This window comes from Pseudochaenichthys georgianus, chromosome 6 (assembly GCF_902827115.2).
Source record: "Pseudochaenichthys georgianus chromosome 6, fPseGeo1.2, whole genome shotgun sequence".
Taxonomy (NCBI): domain Eukaryota; kingdom Metazoa; phylum Chordata; class Actinopteri; order Perciformes; family Channichthyidae; genus Pseudochaenichthys; species Pseudochaenichthys georgianus.
This window is the reverse complement of record NC_047508.1, coordinates 44,617,915-44,641,581: the sequence shown is the minus strand read 5'-3', so window position 1 is coordinate 44,641,581 and position 23,667 is coordinate 44,617,915. Positions and strand designations below refer to the sequence as shown.

Genomic DNA, 23,667 nt, shown 5'->3' with positions numbered 1-23,667 from the left:
ATGTTATCTTTGGCATTCATTTGGACATAAATAGATAAGATAAGAGAGGTTTTATTGTCTGATATCTACAGTATAGTGCAGTAGAGTTTATAAAAGAATACAATTGCAAACATTTGGTACAAATAACAGTCACAACAAGATGTAAGACAAATGACTACAACATATTGCAATAACAAACATGTAGACTACTAGTGCAATAATTGAATAATATAAGAAAGCCTTGTGTTATTATACAGTGTGATTAACACATTTAAAGTTAAATTATTTACAGTAAAATCAGTTTTCTGTTCCCACTCTGAGCATATCTATGATGTCGTCTAGTAAGGTGCAAGTAGTCAAAGGGTTTCGGACTGAAGTCATTGAATGCAGCTTAATAAGGTTATTATCGTATTATTATTTAAAACTAAACAGAAACTTTCAGATGAATCAAATTTATATTATTGTATTCTTTGTCTTCTTACTATCATATATTTTAATCAAATCATCCGTAAATAAAATCAACTAAAAACAAAAAGCTAAAATGTAAACGGACAGAGGCGTTTTATTGTTGCTATGGAAACGTGTAAACTCTGGCGTTGCCTGGGAACCAAGCTAACATTAGAAAGACGGCGTTAGCTCCGCTTGGCTAACTCAAAAACTCATTTTAAAAAGTAGAATAAAACAAGACGTTTAAACGAGTGACAGTGGACAGTGGTTTCTAACCGGTGTCACCGACAGTTAACACTGGCTCTGCGTTTTGGAGGATTTACAGCTCGTTTTGTTGACTTTAGCTGACTTGAAGTGAGAAAGCTAACAAGCTAACCTAGCATTAGCCGGTCGGTTAGCTAAAGCTGTCATGTCGGAGAGGAGAGAAAATGAAGAGCAGGAGGTGAAAGAATATGAAGAAGAGGAGGAAGACACGGACACAAAATTTGAACCAGGAGGAAATACTGTAGAGCAGCCGGCAGAGGACGACAGAGAGCCGGGGAGGAGAGGAGAGGAGGAGCGGGAAGACAGGACGAGCCCAGGTGAGTTTAATTAGACTACAAATAAACTATAGGTGAGTTTAGATAGATTACAGGTGATTTTAGATATACTACAGGTGAGTTTAGGTAGTCTACAGATGAGTTTAGGTAGTCTACAGGTGAGTTATCTAAAATGTAAATAGACAGGTGAGTCCTGTTTAGGCGAGTTTAGATACACTACAGATGAGTTTATTAGACTACTGGTGAAATTAGGTTTAGATAGACTAGAGGTGAGCTGTAGTTTCACTACAGGTTAGTTTAGACAGACTACAGGTGACAGTGTGTCCCACAGATCTGAAATATACTAGGGGGGGGGATGACGTAACAACATTAACATTAACCTTTCTGTTGGTCGTCTGTTAGCAGACCCTTCATGCGATGGCAGAGTGAACAAGTGCAGGCAGGACCCATACTGATAGCCCTATAGTTTAAATCTACTACCCACAAATAAACATATGGATATGGGTTACTATTTAAAATAAATTGTACATGTATTTAGGAACCTGTCCATGTAATTTTAAGTGGAGGTGGACCTCAGATCCTCTAGGGGGGTCCGGGGGCATGCCCCCCCACCCCGGTAAGATTTGTTTTTATATTTTGGAGTTAAATGCATCAATCTGGTGCATTTTGAGGGGAAAATAAAGAGACTAGATCTATGGCAACACCTATGAAACAGAACTGTATACATTTCAATAATCATAAAATCATGGCCATAACCAATAACATACCATTTCCAATAGGAAAAAACACTGGCACCCTCAAATGGAAATATGTGTAATAAATGGTGAACAAACCGCTTGAGACCCACTGCGAACTTAGACTAAATTAAAGGTGGGGTAGGTAAGTTTGAGAAACCGGCTCGAGATCGCTAGAATTTGAAAATACACAACCGGAGACAATCTGCCACTTCCTTATAGAGCCCCTCCTCCAACACACACGCACGCGCACATGACCAATGAGGGCACGAGATAAGTTTGTGCCCCGATGGAAGGCTGACAGGCAGGTAGGCCATCCAATCCGTTTAGCCGGCCCAGCTAAACATATTGGTTGTACTTTTTACAGTATTACGGCTTCTACAGATGACATTTTTTAATGGATTTTTGTCAAAGCACTTCAGATATTCATTGCTATCGGGATGTTAAGAGCATTCCATGGAATATAACAAAAAGTGTATCTCGAGCCGGTTTCTGAAACTTACCTACCCCACCTTTAATCTAAACACTCAGAGACCAATCAAGGGCTTTGACGGAAAAATAAAAAAAAATAAAATAAAAAAAACACTAAATGGGTCATGAGCCCGCCCAGGTATATTTCATGACCCATTTAGTTTTTTTTTAGGTTTGAGTTTTTTTTTAGTTTAAGTAGACTACAGTTCTTGAAGTCTTGAAGGATGTGTTAAAGCATGCTTTAATTGTGATATTTGACTAGTATAATTTTCATAGACATTCATGTGTCCCTCTCTGGACTGTGCAGATGTGCTGGAGGCCGCAGAAGAAGCTGCATCTGATCTGCAGGACGGTCTTATCGGGCCTGGTAACGCAGTAGAAGTTGGAAACTTAGTGGCAACAGGTGAGAAAAAGCACTTCAGAAATCTGCATCTGATATCAATAATTCAACAGGAATACATTTCAGATTCAGTGGGAAATACAGATGATTTCTCAGTAACACATATTACACACAATGGCCTGACTTCAGGGGGATATCAGCATTTGGGTATCTGTCCATAATAGTTTTTTTAACATAAACTTGATTGAAAATGAAATGACACGAGTCGGGCATTAAAACATAATCTAGTTATTGACATGTGTCACTTTCATTTGCAATTTCAATGTGATAATCTGGACCCTGCTGACTGTACAGAAACTCAGGCGGATCTGTCCCATGATGCCGAGCAGCTCGGAGAGCCTCAGAGAACAGCACATGTTGGAAACTCCACGGCGACAGGTAACTGATCCATAGACAGTAACAAAGTATCACGAACCAATAACCACAGGAAACAGAAACAGTCAAATCGAGTCTAAATGTTACTTTTTTAATGTACTCTCTTGTACCGTTATTCATTTCATCAGGCTAGCCTCACCAGTCTGTTCAACGTTTGCTGATTATATTGTATATTATGTTAAAATACAATAATAGTAAAGTCGTCTCTTATGTTTAGTATATGTGAAGACGTAAATAAACTACTTTGATAGCAAAACGAACAAAGCTATTTTGTAAAACCTCAGTTAAAGCAGGAAAAAGCAGGACATGTTTACGTCTCTGCAAAAAACTTGTATATTAAGTTCACATAGCTCTTGATTCTGCCGGACGGGATTCACTTCCTCATCTCAATAACTCCATTCTGTTGATTTCTACTTATAGTTTATCTGATTTTGCCTGGCTGACACTGATCTGTTGACATGTGACATGCTTCCTAAAATCCATTGGACACAGTTCGTTCAATATCCTTTTTGATTCAGCTGTAGATATATATATATATATATATATATATGTTCAGAGTGACACAATGCAATCAACCCTGAGAAAGGAGTGCAGATCTTATTCATGTCTTCTGGCTTTTGCAAAGACAAAAGCGGCAGCAGCAGGATGTGTGTGTGAAGTGTGTGCAGTGAAGGACCCGAGGTGTGCTGTTTCCAGGTAACCTGCCTCAGGGTCATCCTCACGCACCTGAGGATCAGTATCAAGTGCCTGAAGCAGACACAGAGAGGTAGCTTTCAATCACGCCCACCATCTCATGGTGTGGAATGAGCAGCTCAGTGAATTCCATCAACTGACAAAACGCTTTATCAGGAATGATCTGTTCGTATCAATGTGTGATAAACGATATGAGTCATGACAGTGAGTTATGTTTGTATTTTTTATTTAAATGTTATTTTTAGGTTTCTACTGTTTTGTTTCTACTTGTTTTATCTTTTATCATTATTTATTTTGAACATGTTTTGCTTTCTCTTTGTATACTTCTTTTTAACACCAACCTCAAAATACTATCCTATAACTTAAGCTATAGCTGTCATATATATATATATGAATATCATTAACGACATGTGCATGTTTGCTTTCTCTCTTTAATTTGCTTATTTTTGATACTCCAAATACAATCCTATTACTTCATATATAAGAATATGTGAATGTACGTGGATACAATCTCTAGTATTTTCGTGTGTGTGTGTGTGTGTGTGTGTGTGTGTGTGTGTGTGTGTGTGTGTGTGTGTGTGTGTGTGTGTGTGTGTGTGTGTGTGTGTGTGTGTGTGCACGCAGTGAAGGTGGTGCTGGTGCCGGAGGGTCATGTGATGACGGTGGCGTTCGCCATCGGCCTCAGCATCGCCCAGCTGAAGCTCCACCTCGCCAACGAGCTCCGAGTTCCTGCTGACGTGCTGCACATCTTTCTGGACGGTACGTCTGCTGCTCTTCAGATGAACGCTCAGCCATGTTTAGGTTTTCATTTGGGGGAAAGGACCGGTTCCTTTCGGAGGCAGACGTTCGGTAAACAGAAACTAACCAGATTCTGATGTGGATTCGTTAGAACAAAATGTCTGATAGAAATGATTAGGCACACAAATGAAACCGGTGTATTGTGAAGCAGGTCTGCAGTACAAGGACTTTAATCTGGTGTGTAACAATTCATCTGAAAAATAAATAAAAGCTAATGGTCTTTTCTCGCTTACTTCTTTTGTTTGACATGTTGCAGTGTCGGCACGTAGTAGCCCATGTGTGTGTCTGCCTGTTGTTTCCAGGCAGAGCGGTGGACGAGCAGCAGAGCCTGATGGAGCTCGGCGTCCGGCCCAACGGCTCCACCCGGATGGAGATGAGCTCCATCGACCCCGACTCACACCCTCTGCGCCCCCTCCGCCCCCCCGAGCAGGACATGCCAGACGTCATCACCGTCAGAGTGCAAACAGGTGAACCCCTCCCTCTCTGTCTGAGGGGTTTGAGAACAGCGTCGTTATTATTTTAGAAATACGGTTCAAAGTCAATCTTTCAGTTTGTGTGTGCAGACAGAGATATATAAAAATATGTATGCAAATATGTATAAACCTATATATATATATATATATACACGATCAACAGACACATTTATACATATGCACACATTTAGAAAAAAATAAAAGCACAACAGTTAAAATATACAACGTAACAGTCACTTGAATATCGTACTGTCTACTCCTGACTGGTCCGGTAGTTGAAGGGAACTCAACAGACGTAACGAACATATCGACGCAACATTAAAAACACTCAAACACTGAAGAACCGGGAGAGCGAGGGGCCGCTGCGTTTAATATGAAGGCTTCAGTGTGCTCCACCTCTCTTCAAACCTCTGTGACTTCCAGAGGAGAACATGTTCCGGGAGGTGGTGGTGGAGATCGAGCGTCCTCCCCAGCAGAAGGCCTTCCTGGGCGGGTTCAAACACCGGCTGACGGGGGCGCAGTACCACCATGCCGCCGTGCAGACCCTCCCCAAGAGGAGAGCCGACAGAGGGGTGGTGCTCTTCAGCCGCAACACACAGGTACAGCACACAGGTGCAACACACAGGTGCAGCACACAGGTGCAGCACACAGGTGCAACACACAGGTGCAGCACACAGGTGCAGCACACAGGTGCAACACACAGGTGCAGCACACAGGTGCAGCACACAGGTGCAACACACAACTTTAAGTGCTTTACAAAAAACGAAAGACATATATTATATATATATATATATAATATAAAAATATTACATGGAAATACCAGTGACATGCTTTTTTTACTTAAAGGGGCCTTGTTGTGCTTTTTTCAGGTGTATATCAGTATGTAGTGTCTCTACTTTAAAGAGTCCTCTCCTGCTGATGTTCAGGTGTATATCAGTATGTAGTGTCTCTACTTTAAAGAGTCCTCTCCTGCTGATGTTCAGGTGTATATCAGTATGTAGTGTCTCTACTTTAAAGAGTCCTCTCCTGCTGATGTTCAGGTGTATATCAGTATGTAGTGTCTCTACTTTAAAGAGTCCTCTCCTGCTGATGTTCAGGTGTATATCAGTATGTAGTGTCTCTACTTTAAAGAGTCCTCTCCTGCTGATGTTCAGGTGTATATCAGTATGTAGTGTCTCTACTTTAAAGAGTCCTCTCCTGCCGATGTTCAGGTGTATATAAGTATGTAGTGTCTCTACTTTAAAGAGTTCTCTCCTGCTGATGTCCAGGTGTATATCAGTATGTAGAGTCTCTACTTTAAAGAGTCCTCTCCTGCTGATGTTCAGGTGTATATATGTATGTAGTGTCTCTACTTTAAAGAGTCCTCTCCTGCTGATGTTCAGGTGTATATCAGTATGTAGTGTCTCTAATTTAAAGAGTCCTCTCCTGCTGATGTTCAGGTGTATATCAGTATGTGGTGTCTCTACTTTAAAGAGTCCTCTCCTGCTGATGTTCAGGTGTATATCAGTATAGTGTCTCTACTTTAAAGAGTCCTCTCCTGCTGATGTTCAGGTGTATATCAGTATGTATTGTCTCTACTTTAAAGAGTCCTCTCCTGCTGATGTTCAGGTGTATATCAGTATGTAGTGTCTCTACTTTAAAGAGTCCTCTCCTGCTGATGTTCAGGTGTATATCAGTATGTAGTGTCTCTACTTTAAAGAGTCCTCTCCTGCTGATGTTCAGGTGTATATCAGTATAGTGTCTCTACTTTAAAGAGTCCTCTCCTACTGATGTTCAGGTGTATATCAGTATGTAGTGTCTCTACTTTAAAGAGTCCTCTCCTGCTGATGTTCAGGTGTATATCAGTATGTAGTGTCTCTACTTTAAAAAGTCCTCTCCTGCTGATGTTCAGGTGTATATCAGTACGTAGTGTCTCTACTTTAAAGAGTCCTCTCCTGCTGATGTTCAGGTGTATATCAGTATGTAGTGTCTCTACTTTAAAGAGTCCTCTCCTGCTGATGTTCAGGTGTATATCAGTATGTAGTGTCTCTACTTTAAAGAGTCCTCTCCTGCTGATGTTCAGGTGTATATCAGTATGTAGTGTCTCTACTTTAAAGAGTCCTCTCCTGCTGATGTTCAGGTGTATATCAGTATGTAGTGTCTCTACTTTAAAGAGTCCTCTCCTGCCGATGTTCAGGTGTATATAAGTATGTAGTGTCTCTACTTTAAAGAGTTCTCTCCTGCTGATGTTCAGGTGTATATCAGTATGTAGAGTCTCTACTTTAAAGAGTCCTCTCCTGCTGATGTTCAGGTGTATATATGTATGTAGTGTCTCTACTTTAAAGAGTCCTCTCCTGCTGATGTTCAGGTGTATATCAGTATGTAGTGTCTCTACTTTAAAGAGTCCTCTCCTGCTGATGTTCAGGTGTATATCAGTATGTAGTGTCTCTACTTTAAAGAGTCCTCTCCTGCTGATGTTCAGGTGTATATCAGTATAGTGTCTCTACTTTAAAGAGTCCTCTCCTGCTGATGTTCAGGTGTATATCAGTATGTATTGTCTCTACTTTAAAGAGTCCTCTCCTGCTGATGTTCAGGTGTATATCAGTATGTATTGTCTCTACTTTAAAGAGTCCTCTCCTGCTGATGTTCAGGTGTATATCAGTATGTAGTGTCTCTTCTTTAAAGAGTCCTCTCCTGCTGATGTTCAGGTGTATATCAGTATGTAGTGTCTCTACTTTAAAGAGTCCTCTCCTGCTGATGTTCAGGTGTATATCAGTATAGTGTCTCTACTTTAAAGAGTCCTCTCCTGCTGATGTTCAGGTGTATATCAGTATGTAGTGTCTCTACTTTAAAGAGTCCTCTCCTGCTGATGTTCAGGTGTATATCAGTATGTAGTGTCTCTACTTTAAAGAGTCCTCTCCTGCTGATGTTCAGGTGTATATCAGTACGTAGTGTCTCTACTTTAAAGAGTCCTCTCCTGCTGATGTTCAGGTGTATATCAGTATGTAGTGTCTCTACTTTAAAGAGTCCTCTCCTGCTGATGTCCAGGTGTATATCAGTATGTAGTCTCTACTTTAAAGAGTCCTCTCCAGCTGATGTTCAGGTGTATATCAGTATGTAGAGTCTCTACTTTAAAGAGTCCTCTCCTGCTGATGTTCAGGTGTATATAGTATGTAGTGTCTCTACTTTAAAGAGTCCTCTCCTGCTGATGTTCAGGTGTATATCAGTATGTAGTGTCTCTACTTTAAAGAGTCCTCTCCTGCTGATGTTCAGGTGTATATCAGTATAGTGTCTCTACTTTAAAGAGTCCTCTCCTGCTGATGTTCAGGTGTATATCAGTATGTATTGTCTCTACTTTAAAGAGTCCTCTCCTGCTGATGTTCAGGTGTATATCAGTATGTATTGTCTCTACTTTAAAGAGTCCTCTCCTGCTGATGTTCAGGTGTATATCAGTATGTAGTGTCTCTACTTTAAAGAGTCCTCTCCTGCTGATGTTCAGGTGTATATCAGTATGTAGTGTCTCTACTTTAAAGAGTCCTCTCCTGCTGATGTTCAGGTGTATATCAGTATAGTGTCTCTACTTTAAAGAGTCCTCTCCTGCTGATGTTCAGGTGTATATCAGTATGTAGTGTCTCTACTTTAAAGAGTCCTCTCCTGCTGATGTTCAGGTGTATATCAGTATGTAGTGTCTCTACTTTAAAGAGTCCTCTCCTGCTGATGTTCAGGTGTATATCAGTACGTAGTGTCTCTACTTTAAAGAGTCCTCTCCTGCTGATGTTCAGGTGTATATCAGTATGTAGTGTCTCTACTTTAAAGAGTCCTCTTCTGCTGATGTTCAGTATATCAGTATGTAATGTCTCTCCTTTAAAGAGTCCTCTCCTGCAAAACCCGGCCGTTCTTTTTGTTGCTTTTCCACTAGGGGTAGTTTTTCTTTTTTCTGGCCCTCCAAAATCAAGGTTCTTAGCGGGCCAACAACCGGGCTGAGCCGGGCTGAGTATGCTAAACTAGAGAGAGAATCGCTGGCAAGGGGGCTACAACTACAACAAGATGAACATATTTTACTGTGATTTAATTGTAATACACGTTTCTAAATGATGCTGAAGTAACAACATACTGATACCGGTTAGTAACAACCATGAATTAATGCTTTGACAAGTCTGCAGACAGACGGCAGAGAAACACCTTTTAAAATGCGTTTTTTTCTGAATGGAGATTGGCTAAGCTAACGCAGCATATGCTCCGACCGTCCACACTCACAACAACGGCCTACAGACATAAATAAAGCAGCGACTGTATTCGCCATGACACAGACAGTCTGTGGTTTGTACTTTTGTCTAGTTTCTGAACAGATATGAGGAGCTGTGAGCTCTGAGGGCTAACAGCTAACGGATGGTTTTGTGTTTCGCATTGACGATGACGTCACGGCTCCGCCTACACTGCGTTACTATAGTTACTGCCCCAGTTCCTAAACTGTAATGGAAACGCAGGATAAAGTGAGCCTGGCCTACCAAGGCCTAACTACACCGTACTAAGCCGTGCGAGGCCCTGCAGTGGAAATGCGCCATTAGAGATGTCCCGCCCCTTAGCCTAACTTTGGAACTTTGGGATGTTAGCCTTTGCAGACCATTGACATGCACAAAAGCCTATATGACGCACTGCACGGAAAGAAAACCCGGAAAAGGGCTTCATTAAGTAAAAGTACTATAAAAATACACATTTTTCTAAATTAAAAGTTATTATGTTATTGTTAATAGCAACATAGTAATTAAAGTATTAAACATGAAAGTAAGAAATGCAGAAAATGGAGAATACGTTTTAAAAAACACATAAAAAAAACTAGAATAGAACTATAAAATAAATCTATTGCAGTAAAAATTAAACGTTTCCCTCGTGCAGAAATAGAGTGAATTGGCATAAAAAGAAAATACTCAAGTAAAGTGAAAATGCCTCAAATTTGCACTTAAGTAAAATACTTAGTAAATGTAATTATTCCAGTGGTTTTAAGGAGGTTATACATGTGTGTGATAATAAAACAATCTAATTAGAAGCTCATTGAAATGGATGACACCACTCAGCTGTGTGTGTGTGTGTGTGTGTGTGTGTGTGTGTGTGTGTGTGTGTGTGTGTGTGTGTGTGTGTGTGTGTGTGTGTGTGTGTGTGTGTGTGTGTGTGTGTGGTGTGTGTGTGTGTGTGTGTGTGTGTGTGTGTGTGTGTGTGTGTTGTGTGTGTGTGCGTGTGTCTCTGTGTGTGTGTGCTGTGTGTCTCTGTGTGTGTGTGTGTGTGTTGTGTGTGTGTGTGTGTGTGTGTGTGTGTGTGTGTACCTTGACGGTGTGTCTGAGGGTCAGCAGGTGCTCCAGTGTGTGTGTGTGTGTGTGTGTGTGTGTGTGTGTGTGTGTGTGTGTGTGTGTGTGTGTGTGTGTGTGTGTGTGTGTGTGTGTGTGTGTGTGTGTGTGTGTGTGTGTGTGTGTGTGTGTGTGTGTGTGTGTGTGTGTGTGTGTGTGAGCATTTAAAGGTCACTCATTACTGCACACATGGTACTCGTTCAGGCATGAGACAGAACATGGCTTCATGTGCAAATGAAACGGTGTGATTGGAGAGAGAGGAGTCTAATTGAGGACAGACGCTCACGGAGACTCCTCTCCGACAAGCACTGGGCTCTGCATTCATTCATCCAAATAAGAAATACATTAATAAAACAAATCTTAAACCCCACACTAACTTGGTTCAAGACACGTTTATTTATATGGCTCATTTTAACAACAAGACAATTCAAAGTGCTTCAGAAAAAGCAAAACCAACACATTATAGAATTACATTTAAACACTTTTGAGAAATAGGATCATTAAAGACGATGTGCATCGAAACACTGAAATAGAAAGAGACAGGTGTAAATACAAACTAAAAGTTACAGTGCAGTTTAAAGTGCGCCTACAGTATCATGCTATGTTTAGGAACTAGCATAGGTCTCTTATATCAAAAGCATGTCTATGAAGTGTTTTGCTCAAAACACCAAACAGATCATTCTAGCCACGCCTCACATCCCTCTGTTTCACTTCCTGTTTCTAAAGTGCTGATTTGGGGATAAAGCTTTAAAGGGGAGGGGTCTGAGCTCATGCGGGACCCGGCAGCTACCGTCTAAACTAAATGCTGCCGTGATGAAACGCCATATCATGGATCATCAAGGATCTGAAACAGTCTGGAGCTCAAAGGCTTTCTCTCTGGCCGGTTACACCACGAGGTGAGTTCCTTTCTACTTCCTGCTTCTTCACACACATGCTCTCCAGTGCAGGTTAGCTCTGAGTGTTAGCGATGCTAATGTGAACACCGACCACATTACGTCCAAAACAGTCGGGAATTGTTTCTGATAGCAGCGTTTCTGATTGGGCCGTGGGTGCACATTTCAGATGTTACGTCATATCGGACGCAAATCTGGATCAGCTCCGTTGTTCCCCGTTTTTAGAGATTTGGGTACGGAGGAAAAGAGAGAGGTAAACTGCGTCAAAGTAAACTGCACCCTGAATTCAGATTATTTAACTTTCTCTCGATATGGACCTAAACGCGGGTGAAGTCTAATCTGACAGGACGGAGACTCCTCTCAAACTACCCAAACTAGTTATAAATATGTTTATTTGTACTGTGGGCCGGGTCACTCATTACTGGATCAGCTGCTGCATGAGACAGACACTGGCGCTGTCCGAAGAGAGGGAGGAAAAAGAGAGGCTCCGTGTATTTTATTATTATATTATATAGAGTCGTTATTCATTTGTTTTAAAGCTCAATAAATAACAAAGAAGACCTTTGACCGGCACTTTTATAATTGTGTCCGGAAGATTTAAACTTTAATACACGCTGACTGGCGAAAAACTCTGCCCGGTTCCCTCGGCCCCCACCGCGGAGAATAAACAGAAGGGCAACCATGGCAACCATGCTTCTTCGCTGCTTTTGTGGAGGAAGTTACAGCGCCACCTACAGGCTCGGCATATGTACTGCAGCTTCCCCAGCTTCCCCAGCTGTTGGAGCTAAACGGAGCGGTCTCGTGTGGACAGACACTATCCGGTGAATATTGCGTGTGGACGGAAGCTTGTTTGCGATTGCGTTTTACCGTTATCGTCCTCGTGTGGCCGGGGCCTTAGAATCCCAGGAAATCTTTGATAAAGGGGGGGGGGGGAGTTCCTTTGGTTACTGTGCATGACTCACTCTCCTGCTCACTCTCCTGCACACACACACACACACACACACACACACACACACACACACACACACACACACACACACACACACACACTAATGATGGTGGTGGGATTGTTACAGATGCACATACATGAAGACAAGGTGCTGCACTAATGAGGTGTGTGTGTGTGTGTGTGTGTGTGTGTGTGTGTGTGTGTGTGTGTGTGTGTGTGTGTGTGTGTGTGTGTGTGTGTGTGTGTGTGTGTGTGTGTGTGTGTGTGTGTGTGTGTGTGTGTGTGTGTGTGTGTGTGTGTGTGTGTGTGTGTGTGTGTGTGTGTGTGTGTGTGTGTGTGTGTCAGTAAAGATGTTTACACTTCACAGGGTGTCGGTCTGTTGGCCTCATTATCCTGCACCCTTTCTTTACTCCCCGCTCTTTTACAACAAACCATGAACTACCGAAGGTCGTAACAGGGCTTTCTTTTGTTGAAAGATATTTATTTGTGATTCTGGATTTATTTTCCTTCCTGTTTCAAGTCCATTTTATTTATACAGCCCAAAAACAAGAAGTTGGCTCAAAGGCCTTTACGATCTGTACAACAGACGACTCCCTCGATCCTTATCCTCATATCTTTGAGTCAGTCATTAAAAAGAAACTTTAACAGACAAGGAAACGTTTTTTTTAAAACAGAATATTTACTGTAACGTTCAGGGGCTCTCATCGAGAACATAGCCTGTACCTGTGCCTGCATCAGGTCGTATAGTGTGTCCTGTAATGCTGCGGTTTGTCTCTTTACTGTGTATGTTGGAAAGGCTCACTGAACCTAAGTACAGTAAGGTAGCGGATATGGCTAAAGCCTGACACTGCTCTTTAAACTTCTCATGTCCATTTCCATATTCGTATTTTTTTGCAAGCCTCTTCCGCATACATTTGAATGGATGACTTTTGGACACGTGTTGTGTTTGTAAAATAAATATGAATAAATATATTCCTTTTTTTGAAATGGCTTAATAATAATAATAATAATAATAATAATAATTCATAGTTCACGAACCAGTGAACCAAAGAAATACAGAGTGAGCTGCTAGCTGGAGCCAGCTCCTGAGGTGCCCTTGAGCAAGGCTACTGACCTCAAACTGCTCCCTGCTCGGCCACCTCTGCTATCTGCTATAGTTGTGTTTGGCAGGTATATCCTCGTGGTACCAGATTATAGTGTGTTTATCCTGCCTGTGTGTGATGTGTAAACACAGCAGCGCGAGGGACTAAGAAAGTACGTCTTGTTCTTAGAGTGGAGGAGAGGTGAGAGAGAACAGTTTGGAGGCTGTGGGAGTGTTGGCATTCTGAATGTTAGCTCATGCACTAAGTCTGACTCCTGACTGCCGACCTGCGGACCTTTGCCGCATGTCGCCCCTTCTGTACCACTTCCAAATCTGCCAGTTCTCTGCGATAGTTGGCAACAATTATTTTTAAGAAATCAATGATGAATTCATCCATCTCCTTGTCTGTTCCGCCTCAGACAGTGCAGCTGCAGTCTGAGGCGGAACAGTGTCCGCTCGACGCCTCCACCCAGATGACGGGGATCGGCTGCTACGTCTCCTGCGTGGACGACAAGCTGGTCGCCCCTGGCAACTACATCACAGCTGACCAGTACCACGAAGAGAGGCGGAGAGCTGTGAGTGACTAAAAAGTGTTTTAATTCGAAGTCTTTTTTTATTCCGGTTAAAGTAGAAAGGATAACTGGCATACTAGTCCTGATTGTGACACTGGAGGAAAGGTCAAGGGTCATGTGACCTCACAAAACAGCAATAAGTCAATAATCAACACGCTAATTATAAAGTTAAATGTTAATGAACAAACAGTCCTGATGCTCTTCTAGGTCATCACGCATCCTGTCATGCTCACAGCTCCAGTTGGGAGACCTTTGTGATCATGTTACCCCCCCCCCCCCCCCAGGTGCTGGTCCTCCAGACGTTTGCCCGGCGCTGGCTGGCCCTGCAGGAGGTGCAGCGTCTGAGGAGGGACCGGGACCGGAGGCTGGTCTGGCTGGAGCTGCAGGAGACGAAGAGGAGGGAGGAGAAGGAGGAGCAGCTGCAGGACCGGAGGAGGCGCTGGGTCAACCCGCGGAGGAGGGAGGACTTCGACCTGCTCTACCACGCCCTGGAGAGTAGGAGCCGATTGGATCCTTCAACACGCTTCACCGTCCGGTGGCGTGGTGCACGTTCACATGCAACACGCTTTACCGTCCGGTGGCGTGGTGCACGTTCACATGCAACACGCTTCACCCGTCCGGTGGCGTGGTGCACGTTCACATGCAACACGCTTCACCGTCCGGTGGCGTGGTGCACGTTCACATGCAACACGCTTCACCGTCCGGTGGCGTGGTGCACGTTCACATGCAACACGCTTCACCGTCTGGTGGCGTGGTGCACGTTCACATGCAACACGCTTCACCGTCCGGTGGCGTGGTGCACGTTCACATGCAACACGCTTCACCGTCCGGTGGCGTGGTGCACGTTCAAAGGCCACTTCCAATGTTGACTCGCGCAAACTTTTAAGACATCCAAATGCCTAACGCAGCAGCGTCCACCCGGCTCGCCGGTGGGCGTGTCTGAAGCGCGACCAACAACCACTCACATGAATCTCCCGCCCCGGACACACAAGCACGCAGTCTGATTGGCTGGAGCTTGTACTGGCACATGATCTGATTGGCTGACGGCCTTATTCCGCCTAGCTTAGCCCTTTTTACTCTTGTTGTTATTTCTCTTCTTGCTTTGAGCAGCAGGAAAAGCGCTTTATATAAATCACATGTAATATTATTATTAAATTAAATAAACAAGCAAATCCAATGTGTGCGGTCAAACACCTTCCCCTCTGGACTTCCTGCTGTGCCCAATATATTCTGCTTGCTATAAAATATAACAAACCATAAAGCTGGAGCAGTCCCTAAGCAAAACTACATGTTTATAAACGGTATAGTTATAATTCATAGTTATTCAGTTCATTGTGTTATTATGCAATGTGCTCTGACTCCATCACACATCACTAAGTGCACAACCCCTCCTACATGCAATCCACTTCAGATGTAGATATAAAGTCGATAGCAGTGAGTTAGACAGAAAGTAAAAGGCAGAATAAGTAATAATATTAATAATGAAGCTTTATTTGCACTTTCCATACGCTCACATGCAGCAAGTGCTTATGATACATACCTGATTACTGGAAGGTGAAAAGGGAAGTATTACGGTACACTACACACACACACACACACACACACACACACACACACACACACACACACACACACACATACACACACACACCCACACACACACACACACACACACCACACACACACACACACACACACACACACACACACACATACACACACACACCCACACACATACACACACACACACACACACACACACAGACACACACACAGACACACGCACGCACGCACACACACACACACCTCACACACACACGCACAGACACACACACCTCACAGAAACACACACACCTCACAGAAACACACTTCACACACACACACACACCACACACACACTGCAGGACCTGCTGACACTCAAACACACTGTCAAGGTACACACACACACACACACACACACACACACACACACACACACACACACACACACATTAGTACAATACAATAATCAAACAAAATGAATAAATACTAAACAATTATAAACAAATGAAAGTGAGACCGTAGGAAGGTCTGCCCCTCGGCGGGGAGAGAGGTGGAGACCAGCCGCTTCCCATCTTAAATGCATGCATGTCAAATTGAACGAGCTAAGGAAGAATGTAAAATGAAACAATGAACAGTAGAGTGAAGACAAAGAACGTTTATATTTAAATCTGATGTGTGTGTGTGTGTGTGTGTGTGTGTGTGTGTGTGTGTGTGTGTGTGTGTGTGTGTGTGTGTGTGTGTGTGTGTGTGTGTGTGTGTGTGTGTGTGTGTGTGTGTGTGTGTGTGTGTGTGTGTGTGTGTGTGTGTGTGTGTGTGTGTGTGTGTGTGTGTGTGTGTGTGTGTGTGTCAGAGTGGCGCGGTGAGGAGGAGCAGCAGATCAACTCGTCCCTGAGAGGAGCGGAGAGGAAGGCGGCGCTCTGCTTTCTGCTGGAGACGGAGACGCAGCTCATCGCCGCCATCGGACACCATCGCATCGCCGTCCAGAACAACAACTACGACAAGGTGGTCAGGAACCTGCTGGACAAGGTCAGAGGTCACCGCCCATCACCTGCTTACAGATCAGACATGTTAGATACAGTCAAAGTCACCTTCCTTGTCAATCTTTCAGTTTGTGTGTACAGACGGAGAGATCGAAATACCGTTTCCCACAATCCGAATACAAAAACACATATATAAATATACAAAATCAAAAGACACATTCATACATGTGCACACATTAAGACAAATAAAAGCACAACAATCCATTTATACAAAATAGCATATACAGTTTAATCCCATCTCAGTGTTGGAGTGTTGCTCTTAGCACCCTCAGTGGGATCTCAGTCAGCTTCGCTCACCGCGCTGTGTTTCAGTCGGCGGCTCCTCGTCAGTGGAGAGCGGCGGACGGCCGTCTGATCGAGATGGACAGTGAACACACCGTCAGAGCCGCGGAGCTGAGAGAGCTTTACAACAACCTGAGCTCTGAGAGCCAGGAGCAGAGACCGGAGCACCTGCTGACCCTCAGACACACCGTCAAGGTACACACACACACACACACACACACACACACACACACACACACACACACACACACACACACACACACACACTGGAGCACCTGCTGACCCTCAGACACACCGTCAAGGTACACACACACACACACACACACACACACACACACACACACACACACACACACACACACACACACACACACACACACACACACACACACACACACACACACACACACACACACACGCGCACACGCACGCACACACACACACACACTGCAGGACCTGCTGACACTCAGACACACCGTCAAGGTACACACACACACACACACACACACACACACACACACACACACACACACACACACACACACACACACACACACCTCACAGAGTGTTAAAGTGCACCCGATCACTGAAGTTGAGCATGCTACACATGTGATGCCATTCAGAAAAGGTCTCGTTCTCTCTGGTGCTGCTGGTAGCCTGAAGGCCCTTCTCCTTCCCCCACAGGAGCACGAGTGCCAGCTGACCCGGGACATCGTGGATTTGATTGACAGGGAGGCGGACCTGATGACTCGGCAGGTTAAAGTAGCGAGTCTGCAGGGTCTGAGGACGAGGATCTCCACTCTGTTCCTGCAGTTCATCAAAACTCCAGCGTTTAACCCCGAGGTGGCCAAGCACCTGAAGGTGAGACTCTAACGGCTGGAACTTTAGAAACGCTCTTCTCATACAGTATGTTCACGGCTGCGAGTTGCCGACTATTTGGAAATGTGCACACATCACTCCACTGCATAAAGGTGGTGATTTACTTGATACAAATAATTATAGCCCAATCTCTATAATCTGCTCTATTTCCAAAGTTTTGGAGAAAATAATTTATAATCAACTGTCACATTATCTCAATACTTATAATATTTTATCTCCGGTTCAATCTGGTTTCAGGCCTAATCACTCCACAACAACTGCCCTACTTACATTTACGAATGACTTGTACTCTGCTGCAGATGATGGTGAACGCACAGGTGCCATTTTTATTGACTTGACAAAAGCCTTTGATTTCGTTGATCGATATCTGCTCTTGGATAAACTTCACGGCATTGGCCTTTCTAATAATACGGTGTTATGGTTTAACTCGTACCTTCACAGTAGAAAGCAATGTGTGGTTGTTAATGGAAAACAGTCTGACCTGTTGATCCAACAAAAGGGTGTACCCCAAGGATCAACTCTGGGCCCACTTCTGTTCTCTATTTACATAAATGATTTATCTTCTTGCCTCATTAATTGTTGTACTCACCTTTATGCTGATGACACTGTTATATATACATCCAAATCAGATTATTCACAAATTCAGATCTCTCTTCAATCGGATTTTAATATCTTACAGGACTGGCTATGACACAATAAACTACTGCTTAACAAAACACAATCTTATACCATGGTCTTTGGTACCAGGCAGAAGCTCAAATCCAAACCTAATGTAGTAATAACATGTAAGGATGGCACTCCACACACACTCGCTTTTTATTTATATACTAATATTTGCATGTTGTTGGCATATACAGTATGTTGTGTCATGTTGTTGTGTTCTGTTATAACTCCTTGTGCTGAATGCTTTGGCAATACTGTTACATGTCTAATGTGTGTAATGTGTCATTGTAAAGCGCTCAAAAAAGAAATGATGAATGTAATAAATTATTATAATTATTATTAATACTATGTTTAAAATGTGGTCATGCCAATAAAGCCCCTTTGTGTTGTGTTGTTATGGGCATAGGAACACATTTCCCCGACCATAACCGTCTCCATATATTGTCACATCTGTGCCAGGTTCCCCAGAACCCGTCTCAGCTGAAGAACGACATGTTCCAGTGCCGCGGCTGCCAGCGCTACCTCCAGTCCTCTGACTTCAGCCCGACGGCCGGGGCGCGTCTGAGCGGACGCTGCCGGGACTGCACCGGCCTCGACAACATCGCCCGATCCCGAGACGACTTCTCCTGCTACCGGAACATCCTGAGGAGGCTGAGGAGCGACGAGATGCGGCTCAACCGGGACGCCAAGATCCCCTTCCTGCTGCAGGTACCGATCACCACAACACGCCCACACCCGGGTCAGACCGGGCGCTCTCACCCGGGTCAGACCGGGGCGCTCTCAGACCGGGGCGCTCTCACCCGGGTCAGACCGGGCGCTCTCACCCGGGTCAGACCGGGCGCTCTCACCCGGGTCAGCCCGGGGCGCTCTCACCCGGGTCAGACCGGGCGCTCTCACCCGGGTCAGCCCGGGGCGCTCTCACCCGGGTCAGACCGGGGCGCTCTCACCCGGGTCAGCCCGGGGCGCTCTCACCCGGGTCAGACCGGGCGCTCTCACCCGGGTCAGCCCGGGGCGCTCTCACCCGGGTCAGCCCGGGGCGCTCTCACCCGGGTCAGACCGGGCAGACCGGGGCGCTCTCACCCGGGTCAGCCCGGGCGCTCTCACCCGGGTCAGACCGGGGCGCTCTGACCCGGGTCAGACCGGGCGCTCTCACCCGGGTCAGACCGGGGCGCTCTCACCCGGGTCAGACCGGGGCGCTCTCACCCGGGTCAGACCGGGGCGCTCTCACCCGGGTCAGCCCGGGGCGCTCTCACCCGGGTCACCAATCAAAGCAAATCAAACTTTATGTGTACAGCCCAATGTCTCAGATTTAAAAACAGACATTGTAACAGGAGAACAGATGCAGGAAGTCATTCACAACACCTCAGCTGCGGCTGGCTGAACACTTGATACTTTGTTTCTGTAATCATGAACTGCACGTCCACGTCGTCGCCTGCTGACGCGGCCTCACAGGATATATTCTACTTTGAATTACAAGCTGCTTGTTAATGGAGCAGAGGATGTTTCTGTCCCTTTAGTAGATTGATACATTAGAGAGTATTCTAGCTTCTGTATATTTGATAGTGTGTACATACTCTTCTGATTATAGATATTATGTGTGTGTGTGTGTGTGTGTGTGTGTGTGTGTGTGTGTGTGTGTGTGTGTGTGTGTGTGTGTGTGTGTGTGTGTGTGTGTGTGTGTGTGCTCAGGTGGAGGACGTGCGGTACCTGGTGGAGGTGCTGTGGGCGTCGCGCTCCGCCCTCCACAGCAGCAGCGACCTCTACAGCCTGGTGTTTGTGCGCTGGGAGAAGAGGAGGGTCTGGAGCCCCTGGAACTGCATCCTGCTGTCCAAAGCGGAGACGTCGGCGCACCTGGAGGTGGACGACGTGCTCAAGGTGTGTCCATTCGTCTCCACCTCATGTCTAACCTCAGATGTGTGCACTCTCGCCTCGTGGTGACACCTGTCCTCGTTCTGATCAGTCCTCTGGCCTCGGGATCAGGAGCCTCTTCTGGAACCCAATTCTCAACCTGAAGATACCCACAATTATTAAGTAGCTCTTTCCCGTGGGTGGAACTTTACCAAGAACCCAGTGAACGTTTAAGGTTTCTTCTGGTTATAATCAACAGTTTCATTAACGTTCAAAGCCGTATGACGAAAGAAAAGGGTTCTTCTTCTTATCGTGTCCACGAGGCTTCAGTTACAGGGCTCGGTTAGATGTGTTCAGCCACAGCTTCTCATTAAACTCTGCCAAGTCCGATGTAGTGCAGGGTTGCTCCAGCAGGGGGCATATCAGGAGATGTTGCATGGTTCGTAGTTCAATGCCGCAGTCACACACAACGTCCCGTCATTTAGGTATCCCCATTTGGTGAGAGTGGCTTCTGCACGTCCCACACCAGATCTTATTCTGTTTAGGCATTTCCACACGGCGTAGTTGGTGTCTGCTCCAGGGGGCAGTGCCTCGCCAGGGGGCAGTGCCTCGCCAGGGGGCAGTGCCTCGCCAGGGGGCAGTGCCTCTCCAGGGGGCAGTGCCTCTCCAGGGGGCAGTGCCTCTCCAGGGGGCAGTGCCTCTCCAGGGGGCAGTGCCTCGCCAGGGGGCAGTGCCTCGCCAGGGGGCAGTGCCTCGCTCGCCTTTAGCTCCATTGTCGTTGCTGATGGGAGCTTTCTTCCCACCGAGGGACTCTTTCACTGCTTATGCTCGGTGTTCCGAGGCGTGGGACGCTCTTCAGGAAACTCTTCCTGGATTCAAGGCGGCTTTTGGCTCAAGAGAGAGAGGATGTCTTTGGTCAGGAGACTGTTGTTGGCGTCTCTCTTGCTTGCTGCATGTCGTCGTATCTCTGGTGGGGCTCTGCCTGCCAGGATGTGCAGACGGTCTGTAGGTGTTTATTTCAGGCAGCTAGCATTGAGGGCGGGATCCAGCTTCTTGGCATGGGCGGCTCGTTCCCATACTGGGCGGCTCGTTCCCATCCTGGGCGGCTCGTTCCCATACTGGGCGGCTCGTTCCCATACTGGGCAGCTCGTTCCCATACTGGGCGGCTCGTTCCCATCCTGGGCGGCTCGTTCCCATCCTGGGCGGCTCGTTCCCATACTGGGCAGCTCGTTCCCATACTGGGCGGCTCGTTCCCATACTGGGCGGCTCGTTCCCATACTGGGCAGCTCGTTCCCATACTGGGCAGCTCGTTCCCATACTGGGCGGCTCGTTCCCATACTGGGCAGCTGAGTAGCAGAGGGCTAGTGCGGTTGACTTCAGAGTCTGTGGGTTTGCACCCCGATAAAAGGATGGATCTTTAAACACCATTTTTTAATTTTATTATGTATTTATTATTACTTTATTTTGCAGGGACGGAGCACATCAAAAGAGACTTCCTTAAATGCGCTATTTGATCTGGAAATAGTTATAAAAAGAATAAAAGAAACCATGCATACAGTAATACACACTGGAGCACGAAGGTTAGCGCTGTGGAGAAAGACAGAGGACTTTTAACCAGACGAAGCGACATGTTCCCGCTGGTCTTAAAGAAGCCATTTAGACATCCTTTTCCAGCACTTTACTTATTCTTCTACTATTATGTCTTAAAATATGTGTGTGTGTGTGTGTGTGTGTGTGTGTGTGTGTGTGTGTGTGTGTGTGTGTGTGTGTGTGTGTGTGTGTGTGTGTGTGTGTGTGTGTGTGTGTGTGTGTGTGTGTGTGTGTGTGTGTGTGTGTGTGTGTGTGTGTGTGTGTGTAGGCGTACGAGGTGACGTTCCTCCGCAGGGTCGATCACAAACACATGTTGGCTCGCCGGCACTTCAGCAGCGTCCCCGTCATGGCGGAGCACCTGGAGCCGACCGCCACCATCGGCAACCAGCTCGTCTCCAAGCCCGTCACCATGGCGACAGGCAAGCCCGCCGTCCACACCCCAGCGGGTTCGGCTCATTAAGAAACCCCCCCGATGTGCCCCTCCCTCGCTCTGATCAGCTGCCACTTTACAAAATAAAGTTCATGATGGTCTTAATGCTGGTTTTCACTCGTGTGCCTGTATCAGCCAGTTGAGCCCGAGCCTGGAGGTCAGGGTCAGCTTTTACTTAGAACTGAGGTGTTGGGAGCTTTGCATGCTGGATACCCAGGGCTCGGCCTCCGGAAAGAACAGTAAAATAACCCTAAAATAAATGGTAGACTGTCTTGTGGGGTGTTTTCAAACCTTCCACTACAGTGCATGCATTTCCACTATTTCAGCCGGACTGTTTTAGCAAACAACAATGTATTTGCCAAGTTAAAGGTGGGCTCGGTAAGAACGGAGAAACCGGCTCGAGTGCGCTAGAATTAGAAAATACACAACCGGAACAAATCTACCCCTTCCTCACAGAGCCCCTGCTCCAACACACACGGACGCGCACATGACCAATGAGGGCACGAGATAAGTTTGTACCCAGATGGAAGGCTGACAGGCAGGTAGGCCATCCAGTTACTTTAGCCGGCTCAGATGATTGGTCGTGCTTTTTACAGCGCCACGGCTTCCACAGACGATATTTTTTAATGTATTTATTGTCAAAGCACTTCAGATATTCATTGCTATCGGGATGCTAAGAGCATTCCATGGAATATAACAAGTGTTTGTGAAGTGAATGACCTTTGAGTTCCCATTGATGTGCAGCTTTGTGTTCAGTAAAGCCCTGACGGATGGAAAGCACACAGCTGTTCAGGCGAGGTGCTGGGTCGCACGCAAATACAATACAAAGAAAGGAAATCAGTGCATCGTTTGAACTCTGAACATCCTCTGACGTAGACACGTTAGAGGAGAAGCATTTACGGCAAGGTTCCTCCTAGATATACATTTGGATAAAACATAAATAAAGCACAAACGAAGCTCTACTTTACTCGCTTCAGTTATCAGGTTGGTGTCATTAAAGCTGCGGCAGAAGCAGTCAATCAAAAACCTGGATTCATGAAAACATGTGGATTATTACAGATGTAGGCGATTGTTTTTGTTGTTGTATGTGTTGCCTTTATTGCTCTATGTTAAGGACTCAGATTAGTGCGTGGTGGACACACCCAGAGAAACACTGACCTCTAGTGGCTATTGTGTCCCTAAATGACTACACCTTAGCACAAGATATTTATATAAACTGTGTACACTGCTATTTCAAAGCTTAACATGTTGTGATCATAGTGGATGTGCTTGTTTGAATTGCCTGTCATGCTTTTAGGAGGTAGAAAGCCCTCTTTACAAATCTATACATGTGTATGGTTTGTTTTGTACCATCCTGAAAGACTTAAAGGGGACCTATCATCCAAAATGCACTTTGTGATGTCTTTTCTACATCACCATGTGTCCCCGGTGTGTCCCGGTGTGTCGGGGAACTCACGCAGCGTCAGCAAATAAAGCCCTCTCTTTTCCTCCGTACCCAAATCTCTAAAAACGGGGAACAACGGAGCTGATCCAGATTTGCATCCGATATGACGTAATATCTGAAATGTGGACCCACGGCCCAATCAGAAACGTTGCTATCAGAAACAATGCCCGACTGTTTTGGACGTAATATGGTCGGTGTTTACATTAGCATCGCTAACACTCAGA

The 23,667-nt window shown here is 45.4% G+C and overlaps 1 protein-coding gene across 2 annotated transcripts; it reads left to right on the top strand.

Moving 5' to 3' along the window:
* Positions 1-586: 586 nt before the first annotated feature.
* On the top strand, positions 587-23,361 carry iqub (IQ motif and ubiquitin domain containing). 2 transcript variants are annotated; one of them, XM_034085601.2, is made up of 14 exons: positions 587-1,007; positions 2,478-2,573; positions 2,865-2,948; positions 4,263-4,397; positions 4,739-4,903; positions 5,333-5,508; positions 13,573-13,728; positions 14,010-14,220; positions 16,118-16,293; positions 16,620-16,784; positions 17,274-17,450; positions 18,591-18,839; positions 19,821-20,006; positions 21,838-23,361. In XM_034085601.2, exons 1-14 carry the CDS (start codon positions 836-838, stop codon positions 22,027-22,029), a joined length of 2,340 nt encoding a protein of 779 aa, XP_033941492.1. In that variant the 5' UTR covers positions 587-835; the 3' UTR covers positions 22,030-23,361. The 2 variants fall into 2 exon arrangements, with proteins under 2 accessions (XP_033941492.1, XP_033941493.1); XM_034085602.2 differs by lacking the exon at positions 587-1,007 and having other exon boundaries at positions 2,483-2,573; positions 4,268-4,397.
* The last annotated feature ends 306 nt before the right edge of the window (positions 23,362-23,667 follow it).

What these genes read in the sequence shown, in the direction of transcription:
- iqub (XM_034085601.2), top strand. Translation starts at nt 836, where the DNA reads ATGTCGGAGAGGAGAGAAAATGAAGAGCAGGAGGTGAAAGAATATGAA. An exon ending in TCTTCAGCCGCAACACACAG is followed by an intron (nt 5,509 to 13,572) that starts GTACAGCACACA and finishes GTTCCGCCTCAG; the next exon opens with ACAGTGCAGCTGCAGTCTGA. An exon ending in AGGTGGCCAAGCACCTGAAG is followed by an intron (nt 17,451 to 18,590) that starts GTGAGACTCTAA and finishes CATCTGTGCCAG; the next exon opens with GTTCCCCAGAACCCGTCTCA.